Here is a 22,432-nt window from a genome sequence, read left to right on the forward strand (position 1 = left end):
CCAAGTTCGGGGGGCCAAAGGGACCCAAAACCATTTCCTCCATTTTTGTCAGCAACAAACAAGGTAAGAGAAAATGGTGGATCGCGCAGGTCGGCCGGCGTGAGTTGCAAAGGGCGGCTGCCGTGGGTCGCGAATGTCGGCCGCCGTGGGTCGCAAAGGTCGGCCGGTGTGGGTCGCGAAGGCCGGCCGGCGTGGGTCGCGAAGGCCGGCCGGCGTGGGTCGCGAAGGCCGGCCGGCGTGGGTCGCGAAGGCCGGCCGGCGTGGGTCGCGAAGGTCGGCCGGCGTGGGTCGCGAAGGTCGGCCGGCGTGGGTCGCGAAGGTCGGCCGGCGTGGGTCGCGAAGGTCGGCCGGCGTGGGTCGCGAAGGTCGGCCGGCGTGGGTCGCGAAGGTCGGCCGGCGTGGGTCGCGAAGGTCGGCCGGCGTGGGTCGCGAAGGTCGGCCGGCGTGGGTCGCGAAGGTCGGCCGGCGTGGGTCGCGAAGGTCGGCCGGCGTGGGTCGCGAAGGTCGGCCGGCGTGGGTCGCGAAGGTCGGCCGGCGTGGGTCGCGAAGGTCGGCCGGCGTGGGTCGCGAAGGTCGGCCGGCGTGGGTCGCGAAGGTCGGCCGGCGTGGGTCGCGAAGGTCGGCCGGCGTGGGTCGCGAAGGTCGGCCGGCGTGGGTCGCGAAGGTCGGCCGGCGTGGGTCGCGAAGGTCGGCCGGCGTGGGTCGCGAAGGTCGGCCGGCGTGGGTCGCGAAGGTCGGCCGGCGTGGGTCGCGAAGGTCGGCCGGCGTGGGTCCCGAAGGTCGGCCGGCTAGGGTCCCGAAGGTCGGCCGGCTAGGGTCCCGAAGGTCGGCCGGCGTGGGTCCCGAAGGTCGGCCAGCGTGGGTCCCGAAGGTCGGCCGGCGTGGGTCCCGAAGGCTGGCCCATTGGTAAAAATGGGTCCCAGGAAAAAAAGTTTGAAAAACATTGTTGTATAGGGTGCACCTGACAAAGTCTAGGATGAGACGGCTGTTTGAAGGTGTGGAGGACCTCTGTGAGCGTTATGGGAGGGGCCCTGCAAACCATGTACATATCCTTTGGTCGTGCCCGAAGTTGGAAAGGTTTTGGAGGGTGGTTTTCAGCACCATTTTGGGGGTTCTGCAAGTTGATGGGGAGCCCGGTCTCCTCGAAGCAATTTGAGGTGTCGGACCGCCTAGAGCTGCAGATGGGTGCGGGGGAAGATGTCTCAGCCTTCGCTTCACTAATTGCTCATAGGCGGGTCTTGTTGGGGTGGAGGTCAGCCTCTCCACCTGTGCATCGGCGTGGCGGGGGGAACTACTGGACCTTTTGGCCCTGGAAAATTAATTGAGTACAGCTCCGCCTTCAACACCATATTCCCACCATGTCTTTACAAAAGTAAAATGTTAGTTTTATGAGTAAGTGTTCCATTCTGGGGCCTTCCTGTCCAGTAGTAATACCAACTGGGATCGTAACAGGTAATTTCCAGAAAAGTTCAACCCTTGGTCAAGGGTTGACTTAGATAGCACAGTTCAACAGTCCAGTAGGAACTTGATCTGTTAACCTTTAAAAAGTAGCTATGCATTCTTTATTCTGAATGGCATCATTTTATGATGATCAATGCAAAACCTTTGCATGCGGTCAGGTTTTGCTACCAACGTAACTGGTGAACTCCAAGTGCTTTGACTCAGTTCCAGTGTATCATTATCCAACATAAAGATGATTTCTTCTCTGGCAATTTCTCAGGGTTCAGTCTGTGAAAGATTTGTTTAATTTATGGAGTACTTCTCACGTCAGCATCATGCACAGCTGAAGTAGTTTGTCCAGGTCTATCTTTACACATTGGCTCATATTCTTCCAGCAATTTGATCATATCACCCCGAGACTGCTGGAAGATGGTGTAATATTTTATCCAATTTTTGGCACCTCTGTATTGACAAGTGTTATTACTGGTGGTTTAATTTGAAAACTTCCAAATTAAGTCTCATCATTTGAATCCTCAGGTATGATCATATAACTCTTTTCCTTCTTTACATCCTGAAGTAGTCATTGGTTGGTTATCCTTCCTGTCATAACATTATTTCAGCATACTTATGTGACACACTTGTGCAGTTCTCCTTGTAGCTGGCATATTAATAAGAGAGTTTACCTCATTCTGTTTCCTTTTAACCTAAAAACATCCACTAAATCTAGTTCATTTAGCAATGACATGCAATGTCACTGAAACACACAGAGAAAAGTACTGTGAAATCAAAGAAATGTATTAGAATTACTGAACAAAGCATTTGGAACACTTGCAAAGGCAGCTCTTTAACACCATCCCAGAGACTTGCAATAAGAGTGATTAGGAATTGGTAATAAATGCTGGCCTTCCCAGCGACACTCACATGATAAATAATAAAATAATGTAATTATATTCAGCATCCCCTTACCAATGCAAATAGCCTTTTTTTATTAAACTTATAAGTTGGTAACTTCATAAATTCTGAAGGACCTTGGCAAGCAGCTCTTACTGTACAGCTGGAAATGGCAAGACTTTAAGGCACTTTGTTTATAAATAAGGAGTTACAGGTTCTTTCAAACGAATTTCAGAGATTTTGTGTGAGCTGGAAAAAGCCATGAGGTGCAACATTTTTGTTTAGTAAAGTCAACATAGTCCCAGAAGACCACAGGCTACTGTCCCCTTTGAGGGGGAAAGCTGGCTGGTGGTGATTTAACCGGAGGGTTACAACACCTCAGGCGTGGGGCAAGGTTGAGAAGGCGGGGCCTTCATGAATGACTTCAGCCGGTACGGGAATTGAACCCACGCTGTTGGTTTCACTCTGCATCACGAACCAGCTGTCCAGCCAACTGAGCTAAACCGAGACCATTTTAAAAGCATCATTTCAATTTTATTCATATAACAAGGTAGATAAGGGTTTGGGGGGGGCACAGGTGTAGCTGAGGCCACAACCAGATCAGCCATGATCTTATTGGATGGTGGAGCAGGCTCGAGGGGTTGATTGGCTGCTCCCGCTCCTAATCTTTGGGTTCTGGTGATTTGCGTTTCTGCACAGGGCAGCCTTTGAGTGGGCGAGTTTTTCGTGTCAGAAGTGACCAATCCAGCAAATACAGAAACATCCACTTGGGAAAGAGTTAAATCCAGGTCTCCAGCTGGGGCCATCCTCTTACTTCAGAAAACTTTTCTAAAAGATAGCAGCACGGTAGCATAGCGGTTAGCGCAATTGCTTCACAGCTCCAGGGTCCCAGGTTCGATTCCCAGCTGGGTCACTGTCTGTGCGGAGTCTGCACGTTCTCCCCGTGTGTGCGTGGGTTTCCTCCGGGTGCTCCGGTTTCCTCCCACAGTCCAAAGATGTGCAGGTTAGGTGGATTGGCCGTGATAAATTGCCCTTAGTGTTGGTTGAGTGGGGTTACTGGGTTGTGGTGTGGGCTTGGGTAGGGTGCTCTTTCCAAGAGCTGGTGCAGACTCGATGGGCCGAATGGCCTCCTTCTGCACTGTAAATTCTATGAAATGAAATTCTATGAAATAACAGGACTAATTTGAAGTCTGGCAATTAATTGTGTTAAACTGTGATAAAATATAATTCTACGTTTGGATGAAAAATGTTTTAAACACAATTGAAAGCTCAGTAGAATGTCACACAGCTCTGGCTACAATTGAATTTAACAATCGCACAACTGGTTGAAAAGTTCAATTTTGTGCTATCTTAGTGACCCCTTGTGGAGGCTAATGGAACACGTGGTCAGTATAAATCAGAATTTTGAATTGTTTGGACAATTTACTTGGTAGTTATAATTTGGTGCAAATGAAATGTGATGCGAGCACCTTTGGCAATGTCAGCATTTATTTCCCATGTCTAAATGCCTGGATGGTGAGCTGCCTTCTTGAACTGTTGCAGTCCATGTGATATATGTATATCCACCGTGTTGTTTGGAAGGAATACAAATAAATTCCACTGACATGTGGCTTTTAGGGCAGCACGGTAGCACAAGTGGATAGCACTGTTGCTTCACAGCTCCAGGGTCCCAGGTTTGATTCCCAGCTTGGGTGACTGGCTGTGCGGAGTCTGCACGTTCTCCCCGTGTCTGCGTGGGTTTCCTCCGGGTGCTCCGGTTTCCTCCCACAGTCCAAAGATGTGCAGGTTAGGTGAATTGGCCTTGCTAAATTTCCCTTAGTGTCCAAAAAGCTTAGGTGGGGTCACAGGGACAGGGTGGAGGTGTGGGCTTAGGGTGCTCTTTCCAAGGGTTGGTGCAGACTCGATGAGCCAAATGGCCTCCTTCTGCACTGTAAATCCTATGTCTGCGTGGGTCTCACCCCCACAACCCAAAGATGTGCAAGGTAGGTAGGCTGGCCACGCTAAATTGTCCCATAATTGGATAAATTAAAAAATTGGAAGTATTCCACCTAGCTCAAAATGTCAGAGTAATCCTACACTATCACCTGCCTCCTGGTGGCCACCTTGAGAGTGACAGTGGCAATGGCAGCAGCTGCCAGAGTTCACTGAGAACGTGTTACAGCCGAAACAGGAGAAAATATTCAAAATTAGTGAGGGAGGAAAATAAATACAGATTTACTAATTTATTCAGTTTAATGGCCATTTCTTCCACAAATATAAATTATCAAACTCACTATAAATCTCCTGTTCTGCTCACGACCTTCTGGAGTCAAGATGCACTAAGTCCACTTTGGGAAACAAAGCTGTGACAAAGAATGCTTGAAGAGCATCAAATTAATGGTTTAGGGCAACACGGAGGCACAGTGAGTAGCCCTGATGCCTCACGATGCCGAGGTCCCAGGTTCGATCCCGGCTCTGGGTCACTGTCCGTGTGGAGTTTGCACATTCTCCCCGTGTCAGCGTGGATCTCACCCCCACAATCCAAAGTTGTGCAGGCTAGGTGGATTGGCCACGCTAAATTGCCCCTTAATTGGAAAAAAAGATACAAATAAATTGGGTACTCTAAAAAAAATTTTTTTTTTTTTAATTGATGGTTTAATAATTTTGGAAGATTCCCCACAGCACTTCATAAAGACCTAGTCAAAACAAATGGACAGGGGAGAAGACGCCATTGGGAGCAAACAAAAGCTTGGTCAGATGGAATTGAAAAGGAGAAAAAAGTAGAGTCAGAGTGGATTAAGGAGATAAAGAATAAGCCTAATTGGCTGAAAGTCGCCAATGTTGAGACAGAGGGAACAGGAGCATGATGCATGAGCCAAAAGACAGAGAAATAGCAGGTTTGGGGGATATGAGGGCTGTGGTCTGGAGGTAGAAAGGGTGAGACCATTAAGGGGTTTAAATCTGAGAATGAAAATGTTAAATTTGAGAACGTTGGTGTTCAAGGGCTGATGTAGATCAGTGATAGCCAAGTGGGGCAGGATATGGAGAATGGGGAGCCAATCAGGTGAGAATTGGAGCATTTGAAGTTGACAGTGACAAAGATGGATGAAGATATCAGTGAAACAGACTGAAAATGTGGTAGAAATGGTTAACGTTATGGAAGTGGAATTAAGTGGCCTGTGTGATGGAGAGGTTATGGGCCTAGAAACACAGCTTGGAATCAATTAAGACAGTCAGATGACTTAACTGGTGTTTGGCTGGAGAAGGGAATAAAGTCAATGGTACTAGTGCGGAGTTGTCGAAAGGGCGATGGTCACGGCGAGTCTTAGTCATGTTCAACTGGGGAAAATGGCTCATTCAAACCTTATATTGAATAAGGTGGCCACATTGCTCCAGACATATTCTGGACCAGTGTTTTCCCATGGCATCACAGAGAATCTGGTGGAGGTGGAAGTCTCTTCTAATATCAGCTGACATTAGGGGGAAAGGAGTGAAAATGGGTTCAGTAGAGCAGGAAATGGTTCTCTTTCAGCTTTTCTTTATGTTTGCATGATAAACATTCTGCTCAGAGAATTTGTTTCTAAATGTAACAGGATTTCAGTTTCTGGTGTTTTAAACTTATAACTTCCATGCAAACATTCAAGTAAAAGTATTCAGCTTCAATTATTATATCAGAATGTACGTTAAATTGGGACAAATATGGAAAATGAGGCAAATATGGAAAATGTTTATATTTATGATCAGAATTTCTAGAAACGCAAGCATTTGAAAATGATGGGCAGGTACAGATCTCCTACTAGTTTGTACACCAATGTCTTATGGACAACATAACTTTCCATCCACACAGAAGCAGCTAATCTTCTGAAATGTAAAAACAGATAAAAACCCAGGTTAATTTGGAAGCAAAAAAAGAAAACAAATCCTTTTCTGCCCTCTTAACCAATCAAAACTTGTCTAGGAGATCACTTTCACCATGATGTACAGTATTGGGTACCTATTTCTTGTGCAAGGTTATAATTTATGCTCGCAGTAATAGAGCAAAATCGACAATTTACTTCATAAGTTTCTAATTCTCTGGGGGAAGAAAAAACCCCAACATCAAGCTTAGTTCTGTCTTTGTGTAACTTGAAGTCTGAATAATTGTTCTTCATCAACACAGCGGGAAAACTAGCAAGAAAAGCAGAATAAGCAGAATTAGGGCTGCAAAGTAGCACTGTGGCTTCACAGCTCCAGGGTCCCAGGTTTGATTCCCCGCTGGGTCACTGTCTGTGCGGATTCTGCACGTTCTCCCCGTGTCTGCGTGGGTTTCCTCCGGGTGCTCCTGTTTCCTCCCACAGTCCAAAGACGTGCAGGTTAGGTGGTTTGGCCATGCTAAATTGCCCTTATTGACCAAAAAAGGTTAGGAGGGGTTATTGGGATATGGTGGAAGTGAGGGCTTAAGTGGGTTGGTGCAGACTCGATGGGCCAAACGACCTCCTTCTACACTGTATGTTCTATAGTAATGCAAAAGCTTCTACAAGTGTATAAAAAGGAAGAGAGTAGTTAAAGTAAGCATTTCAGATTTACAGCACCTGCAGTATTTTGCTTTATATTAATTAAAGAAAGTGTTTGTCACTTAAGATAGTGAAACTGAGGAATTATTGCAAAGCTGTGAACAACTATTTTGTATTTGTCTTCACAGCAGAAGACACGGAAAGCAGCGCTAGAATTGTAGAAAACAAAGAGGCAAAAGGGAAGGAAAAATTTAAGACATCATTAGAGAAAAAGTACTAGAAAGCTAATGATGCTAAAGGCTGACAAGTCCCCTGACACGATGAAATGCATCCTAGCATCTTATAAGAAATGACTGTAGGAATAGGGGATACATTGGTTGCAATCTTCCAAAATTCCATAGATTGTGGAAAAGTCCCAGCAAACTGGAAAACTGCAAATGTAATACGACTACTCAAGAAAGGAGGGAGACAGAAAACAGGATACTATAGGCCAGTTATTCTAACATCGGTCATTGGGAAAATGTTAATCCAATGTTAAGGAAGTGGCGTGGTGTAGCCATCTGGGATGGCCACTTTCAGAACACAAAATGGGTGCTCACAGAGACTCTAGGGAAATGTGGACAATACTAAACAACAAGCAGGCACAGAGCCTGAATGTATATTTGGGAAGCAGTTACCAGACGGAATCGAAACTCTGGGTCGATTAGCATATTGATGACCCATCTCCGAGGAACAAAGGACTAACACTCAGGTAGTTGATACGGTCGCAGACATCCCGGCTCCAGTACCCCAACCGAAAGACACAAACAAAGCAAGGCCAACGGCCACCGAAGACATGCCCAGCCATCAGGGCACCCACCCCTTTATTGGTTTAGATCGATGACCATGATCGAGAAGCTGCCCAATTAATTGGGACCAAGTTTAAGGCCCGCCTAAAAGCGTGCGAAGCCCCTCCAAGTTTAAGGAACCCCCACCAGAGATTCGCTCGCTTGGATTTGGCTCTCAAGCAGAGACCCCCATCCACCAGCATCACCAGAAGCAAGTAAGTTCAAGGTCAACGCTCGCTACCAGACGGATGACCTTAGCTGTTCTCCTGTTATCTCTTCGAACCCAACAGCCTCAGATCCGAACAACGGCCATTGTTCCTCTGACTGGGTGGGCACCCAAAGTTAAGTATAGGTGTTAGAGTTAGAGATAGTTTAGTTTGTAGTACTGTTGTGCATGAGTAGATCTTACTGTGTGTGGAAATAAATAGTATTGACTTTGAACTAACTAACTGGTGTATTGGCTCTTTGATCGGTATTCGGGTTGAACCTTGTGGCGGCATCGAGAGATACCTGGCAACTCTGAAAGTATACTCAGAATTAGGATTAAGAAAGGCGACCATATTGACCGCCATATTTATAACCAAATAAATATAGCAAGAGTGGTAATACAAAAAGCCACACGGTGAAATTCATGCACAACATTGTACGCTGTACATCACGCAAACTCGCAAATGCCACCACTTTGAGGATGCGTCTTCTCATGGGGTATTCTCTAATTAGGAGGCTCAGGTTAAAAATAAGAGATATTCCATTTAAGATGGAAATGAGGATGAATTTCCTCTCTCCAGGGGCCGTTAGTCTTTGGAATTCTCTTCCAAAGAAAGCAGTAGAAGATGGCTCATTGAATATAGTCAAGGCGGAGTTAAACAGATTTTGATCAACATGGAGTTAAGGGGGACAGACAGGGAAGTAGAGTTAAATGCACAATCAGACCAGCCATGATTTTACTGAAGAACCCCTCCAGTGACAAACAGGAATAAGATTATCGTCCAGTAGAGGCAGACGAGGATTCTGGAAGAAGTCAGCTCAGTCACCTCGACTGTTCTGTGGGTAGCCGAAGAACTGGTGTCAAAGAGCGGTTAAGCCCGAAACACCACATTCGTGTGTCCCTCCCTCCCTCCTCCTTTAACCAAAAAAAAAGGCACCGTGAGGAGGACAAGCAGGGATAAAGAAGGCTACCACGTCCAGCAGATTGATTCTGGAAGAAGTCAACTCATTCACTGCGACCAGCAGGTAAGTGATTGACTGGTGACTGGTAAGTAGTTTTTCTTTTCCTTTTTCTCTTTATCTCATTGCAGTTGTTGTAAGTTAACTTAAGGGATAGGTCATGGCAGGAGATCTCAGACCCATGTCATGTCCCTCTTTTGTGATGTGGGAATTCAGGGACCCTTCCGGACTTCTTACTGTGCTCCCGAGTCCAATGCCGGCATCTCCACATCAGAGATATACGAATAAAGAGAGCTATCTGGAGTTAGTTCACAATACAGCCACAATCACACTGAATGATAGAATAGGCTCGAGGGGTTAAATGACCTACTCTTGTTCCTATGTTCAATATCACTGTGTGATGTGAGCAAACCTGGTACAGTATTCTCACTCAGGTCTGGCCAGGGTCTTGTACAAAGACAAAATATTATGCTTTGCTTTAGAGTAAACTGTATTGTGACCCGAGAACCTGCTTTGCTTTAGCTACAGCTTCATAACATTGGTCATTTAGAGACTGATCACTAAACACCTAGATCTCTATGTTTCACCAGTGGCTTTAATTCTTTCCCTATAGGGTGTCTGCATGCTTACTATTTGACCTGCCCATAACACTATTCTTAGGTATTATTTGACGAACATGGACCCAGTTCACCCAGCTTCTAGACCTTACATTCGTTACTTCCTCACAATTTTTCCAATTAAGGGGCAATTTAGCGTGGTCAATCCACCTACCCTGCACATTGTGGGGGCGAAACCCACACAAACACGGGGAGAATGTGGAAACTCCACACGGACAGTGACCCGGGGCCAGGATCGAACCTGGGTCCTTGGCGCCATGAGGCAGCAGTGCTGACCATTGCGCCGCCGTGCCACCCACCTCCTCAAAAATTCAACTAAGGCATTTGATATGACTATGGTTGTGCTTCAAGATCGTAAAGGATTAGGGCATGAAGATAGGCTGCACTGACTAGCTTCACTTCTTTTAGGGAAATGTACTCAAGGTGATTTTGATCTTAAGACAAAGGAGCAGAATTAGGCCATAGGTCCATCGAATCTGCTCTGCCATTCAATCACAGCTGATATGTTCCTCATCCCTATTCTCCTGCCTTCTCCCCAAACCCCTGATCCCCTTATTAATCAAGAACCTATCTATCTCTGTCTTAAAGACACACAGTGACTTGGCATAGGTTGACACTACTTCCTCTGGTGGAATCAAGAGTAAGGGGAATAACATTAAAATAACAGATCAGTTAAGAGTGATGTCAGGAAACATTTTTGTATACAAATGTTCATTCAAATCAGGACTGTCCCCTAAAAGAATCTGTTGAGGCTGGAAGGAGGATTGATGGAGTCAACTGAAAATATCAAAACTGCAATTATTAGATCAGTGGACAAGCGTATAAAGGGTTACAAAACCAAGATGGGAGAACTACAATGAGTCAGGTGATCAAGATACATTACTTAGCTAATGCATTCTCAGTATCTGAGAAGAGCATGCTGAGACACCAGTTTATTTATCTGACTTGAAACAGATAATATTCAGCAGGCCAGGCAGCATTTGTGGCGGGCAAGACTTAATGTTTCAGGTTGACGGCTTTTAGTCAGCCCGAAAATATCAACCCTCTTTCTCTGTCCGCGCATAAAGCTGAGTATTTCTGACATTTGCTGCTTACATTACAGATTTTTAGCAACTGCAACACATTGTTTTTACGTTAGTTATTTTACTGATGCACAGAAATAGTAGCGATATCTGAATGACCACCAGACGTGGTCAATCTTGCCCTTTTATGAGTCCCAGGTCCAGCTGGCTGGCTGGTTGTACCTAGAGAGTTCCGTGCTCAGGGTTACGAGAAAGGACAATGGTGGATCCAGCATATTCTAGTGCTGAAGGCAGAGGGGCTATGAACGTGGAAGACAAACAGGTGGCTGGTGCAAGGCAGAGGATTGGCTGGGAAGAGGGATTGTATTTCCTTCAAACATGTGAGGAAGGCAATGAGAAACCACCTCAAGCTTCTCTTTTCCCTCATCAAATATGGTCATTCTGAACAATTCTGATCAAGAAAACAGCATGACTTGGATTTCCACCATTCCTGTTAAACCTGGTTTAGTTTGGATGCCCATGAACTGCAGGTAGTCATTAAAATCTGGCTTAACCAGAACTGCAGCAACAAGGTTATCCGCCAATGCTATGATCGGAAAGTTTGGAAGTCCGTGGTCACCTATGTCACTTATCCTGGCACTTAGCAATGACAACACATCTTACAAACCACAATCCTGGAGAGGGAGGAGGTGGCGTAGTGGTATTGTCACTGGACTAGTAATCTACAGACCCAGGGTACTGCTCCGGGGTCCCAGGTTCAAAAGTCTAGTGATGATCATGAAACCATTGTCGATTGTCCACCTGGTTCACTGATGTCCTTTAGGGAAGGAAATCGTCCATTCTTACCTGGTCTCGCCTATATGTGACTCCAGGCCCACAGCAATGTGGTTGACTCTTAACTGCCCCTCAGGGGCAATTAGGGATGGGCAATACATGCTGGCACAGCCTGCGATGCCCACATCCCATGAACGAATAAAACATTTTAAAAATTCAACCTGTAATGAAATGCACAACAGACACATTTCATTGTCACCTGTGCAACTCGCCAGTTTTTGATACGTACATATCTAGCATCATACCAGTATTGAAATTCCTAAACTACATCAAACAACATTTCCTTCCACTGTTTGCAATGGGCAAAGCACAGAACATACCCAATCAGTCTGTGCTTGCAAAACTCAAATGACATTGGATGTCATTCTGCAAGTGGGCAACATTTGCGAAATAATCTTCAATGTGCTACAAATTGCACTGACAACCAATTTAAAATTGTAAGTTGCCTCATAGTGTGGCACATTTGCGTATACTGGAAGCTACATATATTAATACATAGGGCAGCACGGTGGCGCAGTGGGTTAGCACTGCTGCCTCACGGCGCCGAGGTCCCAGGTTCGATCCCGGCTCTGGGTCACTGTCCGTGTGGAGTTTGCACATTCTCCCTGTGTTTGCGTAGGTTTCGCCCCCATAACCCAAAGATGTGCAGGGTAGGTGGATTGGCCTCGATAAATTGCCCCTTAATTGGAAAAAATGAATTGGGTACTCTAAAAAAAAAAAAATTTCAATTAATACATAAAGCCCTGTTCTTTGCAGACAAAAAGGACATGTACACACATTGCAGCTGTTTCAGGTGAACAAAAGAAGTCATGGCCATTTGTTGGAACAATCCTCAAGGCAATGCCTTGACCAGAGTCAAGATGCCTGGTTTAAATTTACAAACAATACTTGGTAATTAACTGTCATTCACCATTAACTGATGCATTCTCCATGGCACTACCTTTACCAAAGTCCACTTGCCAACCAATCAATACACTCTTCTCATACAGTATAAAGTTGTTATTTCCCGACATTGGTATTCTTGAGATTGTCTTGAAGAGTGCAAGATGAAAAGCTTTGACAAAATGTCTTTTTCAGTAATACTCCAGTACTTACAAAATATCCCACTGAGACAAGGAAGTAATGTCTTGGATGACAAGAGAAGTGGAGCTACTAGTCAAGAGGAAGAAGGAAGCTTACGTAAGGTTGAGGAAGCAAGGATCTGGCTCGGCTCTGGAGGGTTACAAGGTAGCCAGGAAGGAACTCAAAAATGGACTTAGGAGAGCGAGAAGAGGGGCATGAAAATGCCCTGGCGGTAAGGATTAGGGAAAACCCCAAGGCGTTCTACACTTATGTGAGAAGTAAAAGGATGATCAGAGTGAGAGAAGGGCTGATCAGGGATAGTGGATTGTGCCCAGAGTCTGAGGACGTAGGGGAGGCCCTAAATTAATATTTTGCTTCAGTATTCATCAGAGAGAGGGACCTTGTTGCTCGTGAGAACAGCGTGAGCCAGGTTAATAGGCTCAAACAGGTTGATATTGAGGAGGATGTGCTGGAAATTTTGAAAGCATCAGGATAGATAAGTCCCCTGGGACTGACGGGATATACCCAAGGTTACTACCAGAACAAAGAACAAGGAAATGTACAGCACAGGAACAGGCCCTCCAAGCCCGTGCCGACCATGCTGCCCGACTAAACTACAATCTTCTACACTTCCTGGGTCCGTATCCCTCTATTCCCATCCTATTCATGTATTTGTCAAGATGCCCCTTAAATGTCACTATCGTCCCTGCTTCCATCACCTCCTCCGGTAGCGGGTTCCAGGCACCCACTACACTCTGTGTAAAAAACTTGCCTCGTACATCTACTCTAAACCTTGCCCCTCTCACCTTAAACCTATGCCCCCTAGTATAGGACCCCTCTACCTTGGGGAAAAGCCTCTGACTATCCACTCTGTCTATGCCCCTCATAGTTTGTAGACCTCTATCAGGTCGCCCCTCAACCTCCGTCGTTCCAGTGAGAACAAACCGAGTTTATTCAACCGCTCCTCATAGCTAATGCCCTCCATACCAGGCAACATTCTGGTAAATCTCTTCTGCACCCTCTCTAAAGCCTCCACATCCTTCTGGTAGTGTGGCGACCAGAATTGAACACTATACTCCAAGTGTGACCTAACTAAGGTTCTATACAGCTGCAACATGACTTGCCAATTCTTATACTCAATGCCCCGGCCAATGAAGGCAAGCATGCCATATGCCTTCTTGACTACCTTCTCCACCTGTGTTGCCCCTTTCAGTGACCTGTGGACCTGTACTCCTAGATCTCTCTGACTTTCAATACTCTTGAGGGTTCTACCATTCACTGTATATTCCCTACCTGCATTAGACCTTCCAAAATGCATTACCTCACAATTGTCCGGATTAAACTCCATCTGCCATCTCTCCGCCCAAGTCTCCAAACAATCTAAATCCTGCTGTATCCTCTGACAGTCCTCATCGCTATCCGCAATTCCACTAACCTTTGTGTCGTCTGCAAACTTACTAATCAGACCAGTTACATTTTCCTCCAAATCATTTATATATACTGCAAACAGCAAAGGTCCCAGCACTGATCCCTGCGGAACACCACTGGTCACAGCCCTACAATTAGAAAAGCATCCTTCCATTGCTACTCTCTGCCTTCTTTGACCTAGCCAGTTCTGTATCCACCTTGCCAGCTCACCCCTGATCCCGTGTGACTTCACCTTTGTATTAGTCTACCATGAGGGACCTTGTCAAAGGCCTTACTGAAGTCCATATAGACAACCTCCACTGCCCTACCTGCATCAATCATCTTTGTGACCTCCTCGAAAAACTCTATCAAGTTAGTGAGACACGACCTCCCCTTCACAAAACCATGCTGCCTCTCACTAATACGTCCATTTGCTTCCAAATGGGAGTAGATCCTGTCTCGAAGAATTCTCTCCAGTAATTTCTCTACCACTGAAGTAAGGCTCACCGGCCTGTAGTTTTCTGGATTATCCTTGCTACCCTTCTTAAACAGAGGAACAAGATTGGCTATTCTCCAGTCCTCTGGGACATCACCTGAAGACAGTGAGGATCCAAAGATTTCGGTCAAGGCCTCAGCAATTTCCTGTCCAGCCTCCTTCAGTATTCTGGGGTAGATCCCATCAGGCCCTGGGGACTTATCAACCTTAATATTTTTTAAGACGCCCAACACCTCGTCTTTTTGGATCTCAATGTGACCCAGGCTATCTACACACCCTTCTCCAGACTCAACATCTACCAATTCCTTCTCTTTGGTGAATACTGATGCAAAGTATTCATTTAGTACCTCGCCCATTTCCTCTGGCTCCACACATAGATTCCCTTGCCTATCCTTCAGTGGGCCAACCCTTTCCCTGGCTACCCTCTTGCTTTTTATGTATGTGTAAAAAGCCTTGGGATTTTCCTTAACCCTATTTGCCAATTACTTTTCGTGACCCCTTCTAGCCCTCCTGACTCCTTGCTTAAGTTCCTTCCTACTCTCCTTATATTCCACACAGGCTTCGTCTGTTCCCAGCCTTTTAGCCCTGACATATGCCCCCTTTTTCTTTTTGACAAGGCCTACAATATCTCTCATTATCCAAGGTTCCCGAAAATTGCCGTATTTATCCTTCTTCCTCACAGGAACATGCCGGTCCTGAATTCCTTTCAACTGACACTTGAAAGCCTCCCACATGTCAGATGTTGATTTGCCCTCAAACATCCGCCCCCAATCTAGGTTCTTCAGTTCCCACCTAATATTATCATTAGCCTTCCCCCAATTTAGCACATTCACCCTCGGACCACTCTTATCCTTGTCCACCAGCACTTTAAAACTTACTGAATTGTGGTCACAGTTCCCGAAATGCTCCCCTACTGAAACTTCTACCACCTGGCCGGGCTCATTCCCCAATACCAGGTCCAGCACCGCCCCTTCCCTAGTTGGACTGTCTACATATTGTTTTAAGAAGCCCTCCTGGATGCTCCTTACAAACTCTGCCCCGTCTAAGCCCCTGGCACTAAGTGAGTCCCAGTCAATATTGGGGAAGTTGAAGTCTCCCATCACCACAACCCTGTTGTTTTTACTCTTTTCCAAAATCTGTCTACCTATCTGCTCCTCTATCTCCCGCTGGCTGTTGGGAGGCCTGTAGTAAACCCCCAACATTGTGACTGCACCCTTCTTATTCCTGATCTCTACCCATATAGCCTCACTGCCCTCTGAGGTGTCCTCCCGTAGTACAGCTGTGATATCCTCCCTAACCAGTAGCGCAACTCCGCCACCCCTTTTACATCCCCCTCTATCCCACCTGAAACATCTAAATCCTGGAACGTTTCACTGCCAATCCTGCCCCTCGCTCAACCAGGTCTCTGTAATGGCAACATCATAGTTCCAAGTGCTAATCCAAGCTCTAAGTTAATCTGCCTTACCCGTAATACCTCTTGCATTAAAACATATGCACTTCAGGCCACCAGACCCGCTGTGTTCAGCAACTTCTCCCTATCTGCTCTGCCTCAGAGCCACACTGTCCCTATTCCCTAGTTCTCCCTCAATGCTCTCACCTTCCGACCTATTGCTCCCGTGCCCACCCCCCTGCCATAGTAGTTTAAACCCTCCCGTGTGACACTAGCAAACCTCGCGGCCAGGATATTTATGTCTCTCCAGTTTAGATGCAACCCGTCCTTATATAGGTCACACCTGCCCCGGAAGAGCTCCCAGTGGTCCAGATAACGGAAACCCTCCCTCCCTCCTACACCAGCTGTTTAGCCACGTGTTTAGCTGCTCTATCTTCCTATTTCTAGCCTCACTGGCACGTGGCACAGGGAGTAATCCCGAGATTACAACCCTAGAGGTCCTGTCTTTTAACTTTCTGCCTAGCTCTCTGAACTCCTGCTGCAGGACCTCATGCCCCTTCCTGCCTATGTCGTTAGTACCAATATGTACAATGACCTCTGCCTGTTTGCCCTCCCCCTTCAGGATACCCTCTACCCGTTCGGAGACATCCTGGACCCTGGCACCAGGGAGGCAACATACCATCCTGGAGTCTCTTTCACGTCTACAGAAGCGCCTATCTGTGCCCCTGACTATAGAGTCCCCTATTACTATTGCTCTTCTGCGCTTTGACCCTCCCTTCTGAACATCAGAGCCAGCCGTGGTGCCACTGCTCTGGCTGCTGCTGTTTTCCCCTGATAGGCTATCCCCCCCGACAGTATCCAAAGGGGTATACCTGTTCGAGAGGGGGACAACCACAGGGGATTCCTGCACTGACTGCCTGCCCTTTCTGGTGGTCACCCATTTCTCTGCCTGCACCTTGGGTGTGACCACATTTATATAACTGCGATCTATGACGCTTTCCGCCACCTGCATGCTCCTAAGTGCATACAATTGCTGCTCCAACCGAACCATGCGGTCTGTGAGGAGCTCCAGTTGGGTGCACTTTCTGCAGATGAAGCCATCCGGGACGCTGGAAGCCTCCCGGACCTGCAACATCTCGCAGTCAGAGCACTACACCCCTCTAACTGACATTGCGTCAATTAATTAGTAAATTAAAGTTAAAAGTTTTTTTAAAAATTTAAAGTTACTGTTAACTATCTGTTTTCTAGCACTAGATTTCTACTATAAATATAAAAGCTAAATATAGTACTCTCCGATCTCTGGCTTAGATACCCCTCTAAATTATAATTAAGTAATTATGTTTAATTAGTTACCAATGCTTAATTTTTTTAATTTAGTGTAGATTCCCAACCAGCCACTCAGGTCACAGCTTTTCTGTGATGTCACTTCAGTTTCCCCACCCCACACACACACAATTTGAAAAGGTAATAAAAGTAAAAATGAGTAAAAATCACTTACTTACCTTCTGAGGGTCTTAGATGTTCTCAGGTTCTCTCCCTGACAGACTGCTCCCTCCTCCTCCGAACGGCTCCCAAAACTAGGCCGCGATCTTTTTAAATCTCCGACTCGCAGCTCCCGCGCTTTTTAAATCTCCGCTCCGACTCGCAGCTCCCGCGCTTTTTAAATCTCCGCTACGACTCGCAGCTCCCGCGCTTTTTAAATCTCCGCTCCAACTCGCAGCTCCCGCGCTTTTTAAATCTCTGCTCCGACTCGCAGCTCCCGCGCTTTTCAAATCTCCACTCCGACTCGCAGATCCCGCGCTTTTTAAATCTCCGAGGGAGGAGACTGCTGTGCCGTTGGCGATGATCTTTGCGTCTTCACTCGCCACTGGAGTAGTATCAGATGATTGGAGGGAGGCGAATGTTGTTCCCTTGCTCAAGAAAGGGAACAGGGAAATCCCCAGGAATTACAGACCAGTCAGTCTTACGTCTGTTGTGAGCAAATTACTAGAAAGGATTCTGAGAGACAGGATTTCAGTAAGGCATTTGATAAGATTCCCCATGGTAGGCTCACTCAAAAGGTCAGGGGGCATGGGATACAGGGAAATTTGGCTGTCTGGATACAGAATTGGCTGGCCGAAAGAAGACAGCGAGTGGTGGTGAATGGAAAATATTCCGCCTGGAGGGCGGTGACCAGTGATGTCCCGCAGGGATCTGTTCTGGGACCTCTGCTCTTTGTGATTTTTATAAATGACTTGGATGAGGAAGTGGAAGGGTGGGTTAGTGAGTTTGCCAATGACACAAAGGTTGGTGGAGCTGTAGATAGTGTTGAGGGCTGTTGCAGGTTACAACAGGATATTGACAGGGTGCAGAGCTGGGCTGAGAAGTGGCAGATGGAGTTCAACCTAGATAAATGTGAAGTGATTCATTTTGGAAGGTTCAGATTTGAAAGCTGAATACAGGGTTAAAGGCCGATTCTTGGAAGTGTGGAGGAACAGAGGGATCTTGGGGTCCACGGAAATAGATCCTTCAAAATTGCCACCCAGGTTGATAGGGTTGTTAAGAAGGCGTATGTTGTGTTGGCGTTCATTAACAGGGGGATTGAGTTTAAGAGCCGCGAGGTTTTGTTGCAGCTTTATAAAACCCTGATTAGACCACACTTGGGAATATCGTGTCCAGTTTTGGTCATCTCATTATTTCCCGTACCAGCCTCCCCGAACAGGCGCCGGAATGTGGCGACTAGGGGCTTTTCACAGTAACTTCATTTGAAGCCTACTTGTGACAATAAGCGATTTTCATTTCATTTTCATTTTTCATTTCATTTATAGGAAGGATGTGGATGCTTTGGAGAGGGTGCAGAGGAGATTTACCCCAGGATGCTGCCTAGATTGGAGGGCATGTCTTAGGGACATTTAAGTGACTCTAGGACAGGCACATAGACAGCAGTAAATTGAAGGGGTGTAGGTTAGAACAAAGAAATGTACAGCACAGGAACAGGCCCTTCGGCCCTCCAAGCCCGTGCCGACTATGCTGCCCGTCTAAACTACAATCTTCTTCACTTCCTGGGTCCGTATCCCTCTATTCCCATCCTATTCATGTATTTGTCAAGATGCCCCTTAAATGTCACTATCGTCCCTGCTTCCACCTCTTCCGGTAGCGAGTTCCAGGCACCCACTACTCTCTGTGTAAAAAGCTTGCCTCGTACATCTCCTCTAAACCTTGCCCCTCGCACCTTAAACCTATGCCCCCTAGTAATTGACCCCTCTACCTTGGGGAAAAGCCTCTGACTATCCACTCTGTCTATGCCCCTTTTGTAGACCTCTATCAGGTCGCCCCTTAACCTCCGTATTTCCAGTGAGAACAAACCGAGTTTATTCAACAGCTCCTCATAGCTAATGGCCTCCATACCAGGCAACATTCTGGTAAATCTCTTCTGCACCCTCTCTAAAGCCTCCACATCCTTCTGGTAGTGTGGCGACCAGAATTGAACACTATACTCCAAGTGTGACCTAACTAGGGTTCTATACAGCTGCAACATGACTTGCCAATTCTTATACTCAATGCCCCGGCCAATGAAGGCAAGCATGCCGTATGCCTTCTTGACTACCTTTCCACCTGTGTTGCCCCTTTCAGTGACCTGTGGACCTGTACTCCTAGATCTCTCTGACTTTCAATACTCTTGAGGGTTCTACCATTCACTGTATATTCCCTACCTGCATTAGACCTTCCAAAATGCATTACCTCACATTTGTCCGGATTAAACTCCATCTGCCATCTCTCCGCCCAAGTCTCCAAACAATCTAAATCCTGCTGTATCCTCTGATAGTCCTCATCGCTATCCGCAATTCCACTAACCTTTGTGTCGTCTGCAAACTTACTAATCAGACCAGTTACATTTTCCTCCAAATCATTTATATATACTACAAACAGCAACGGTCCCAGCACTGATCCCTGCGGAACACCACTGGTCACAGCCCTACAATTAGAAAAGCATCCTTCCATTGCTACTCTCTGCCTTCTATGACCTAGCCAGTTCTGTATCCACGTTGCCAGCTCACCCCTGATCCCTTGTGACTTCACCTTTTGTACTAGTCTACCATGAGGGACCTTGTCAAAGGCCTTACTGAAGTCCATATAGACAACATCCACTGCCCTACCTGCATCAATCATCTTTGTGACCGCCTCGAAAAACTCTATCAAGTTAGTGAGACATGACCTCCCCTTCACAAAACCATGCTGCCTCTCACTAATACGTCCATTTGCTTCCAAATGGGAGTAGATCCTGTCTCGAAGAATTCGCTCCAGTAATTTCCCTACCACTGAAGTAAGGCTCACCGGCCTGTAGTTCCCTGGATTATCCTTGCTACCCTTCTTAAACAGAGGAACAACATTGGCTATTCTCCAGTCCTCCGGGACATCACCTGAAGACAGCGAGGATCCAAAGATTTCTGTTAGGTTAATCTTAGATTAGGATAAAGGTTAGGTTGATCTTAGATGAGAATAAGTGGTTGGCACAACATCGTGGGCTGAAGGGCCTGTACTATGCTGTACTGTTCTATGATCTAAAATGACGAATAGAACATAGAACATACAGTGCAGAAGGAGGCCGTTTGGCCCACCGAGTCTGCACCGACCCACTTAAGCCCTCACTTCCACCCGATCCCCATAACCCAATAACCCCTCCTAACCTTTTTGGTCACTATGGGCAATTTAGCATGGCCAATCCACCTAACCTGCGTGTCTTGGGACTGTGGGAGGAAACCGGAGCATCCCGGAGGAAACCCATGCAGACACAGGGAGAACGCACAGACTCCGCACAGACTGACCCATCGGGGAATTGAACCTGGGACCCTGGCGCTGTGAAGCCGCAGTGCTATCCACATGTCCTACCCTGCTGCCCCTAACTAATGGTTAAAGAGATGGATTATTGAACCATAGGATCAACCCATGTTGACATCCCGTACAAAAGGTTCTTGCAACCCACAGGTCAATTTTTAAGCAAAGGTTTCCAACCACCATATCCATTTACTTTATGCAAGGCGAAGTTCATCCAAACTCTTTACCATCACAGAAGTTGCTCTAGCTGCACAACAAGATCACATATGAAAGCCAATCAACCCACTCAGCTATTCCTTCCCCAAGTTATGAATAATCCACTTGATCCCAGACTTTTGCAACATATTTCATCTGCTGTGAAAGATTATTCTAAGTGTCTGACTGCTGCCACTCCCAGGTAAATCATGCACAGAGTGTCTATCTAAAACTGCATCCTACAATTTGCATTACGCATTATTTTCTCTTCCAAGAGAAAGGCACTTGAAGTTCTTACTATTCATCTTGCTTAAAATAACATACTCATTGTTCCATTAGAAACTATGTTCCAAACTACCTTGAATCATCTGTCTGTACTTATCCTTAGAATTTTTCATCCCACTCTTAAGCAGACATTCGCCTGGCTAAGTGATAAAGCAATCTATTTCCTGTACTCACTAATTTAATCAAAGTTTTATACCTGTTTTTGCCCAACATAAGCACGCGAAGTGACTTCAGAGAAGAAAGACCAGAGATTTCCTCAATCCGATTATTGTAAAGGTCCAAAAAAATAAGGCGGCGTAGATTGGATAGGTGCTGGATTTGAGTGATGAGATTGTGCTGGAAATTCAACAAGCGAAGTTGCTGCTCACCCTCCAGAATCGGACAGACTGTTAGGTTTCGCCTGAATAACAAATAAAAATACAAAATCGCTGATGGTAAAATGTGCACATTAAGGAATATGCAATCGATAAAAATATTTATTTTTTCAACAAGAGCTGAGTATTCAAACCAATTTAAAACTACAGTTATCTTTCCAAAATAAGTGGTTATTTACTAACAATATGAAATTCAAAGTGTTTTTCGTTGAACATGCTGGAGATCCACAATGGTAATTTCAGGTACAACTATTTTTGAATGTGCCTTCTTTTATAAATAGGAGACATTCCATGCGACTTGGGATGAAAGAGATCAATGAACTGTGGTACTGGGGGGGGGTTTGGGGTCAAATATTGGCTTTTCTGCCTCTTTATCTCCTGCCTCCTCATCATTCAAAGCCCAAAATACTCCTTTCAGGTTAAGCAACGTTACATTTACACTTCCTTCAATTTGGTTTATTGATTTGCTGCTCCCATAGCGATCTCGTCTACATTGGGGAGACTAAATAGAGACAGGGTGACCACTTTACAGAACTCCTTCGCTCAGTTCGCAAGCATGACCCCAACATTCCTGTTGCTTGCAATTTTAACTCAGCACCTTGTTCTCATGTCCATCCTTGGCCTGCTGCAAAGGCTCCTGTGAAGCCCAACACAAGCTGGAGGAACAGCATCTCATTTTCCGATTGGGAACGTGGTAGCCCTCAGAACTCGACATTGGGTTCAGCAACTTTAGATTGTGACATTTCTCCTCCATCTTCAGCCCTCTTTTTTAAAAAATATCCCATTCATGTATTACCTCCGTGCACACTCGCCTCAACCTCACACACCAGGCTCTCTTTTGTTCCTAAAGTAGCTACTTTTTGTTGCAATCTCTTTAGCCTTCAGTTCTGACAAAGAGTCAAAGAACTTGAAATGTTAACTCTGCTTTCTCTTCTTGATGCTGCTAGACCTGCTGCGTTTTTCCACTGTCCCCTGTTTTTGCTTCAGATTCCAGCTTCTGCAGTATTTTGCTTATTTTACTGGCTTTTCTGGACCTGGATTGATAACCAGTTGGTACAAAGGAAATTTCCATTTTGTGTTTGAGACATAGAACATACAGTGCAGAAGGAGGCCATTCAGCCCATCGAGTCTGTACCGA

At 46.0% G+C, this 22,432-nt stretch overlaps 1 protein-coding gene across 4 annotated transcripts in view; it reads right to left on the bottom strand.

The window, feature by feature from the left end:
* LOC140404293 (leucine-rich repeat-containing protein 49-like) overlaps positions 1 to 22,432 on the bottom strand; it is a 216,432-nt gene that overhangs the window by 178,681 nt on the left and 15,319 nt on the right. For all 4 annotated transcript variants that reach the window (XM_072492615.1, XM_072492614.1, XM_072492616.1 and 1 more), the window contains exon 6: positions 21,117 to 21,320. In XM_072492615.1, coding sequence (XP_072348716.1) covers positions 21,117 to 21,320 — 204 coding nt within the window. The remainder of the gene's footprint in view (positions 1 to 21,116; positions 21,321 to 22,432) is intronic.

Source organism: Scyliorhinus torazame, chromosome 30, assembly GCF_047496885.1.
Source record: "Scyliorhinus torazame isolate Kashiwa2021f chromosome 30, sScyTor2.1, whole genome shotgun sequence".
NCBI lineage: Eukaryota > Metazoa > Chordata > Chondrichthyes > Carcharhiniformes > Scyliorhinidae > Scyliorhinus > Scyliorhinus torazame.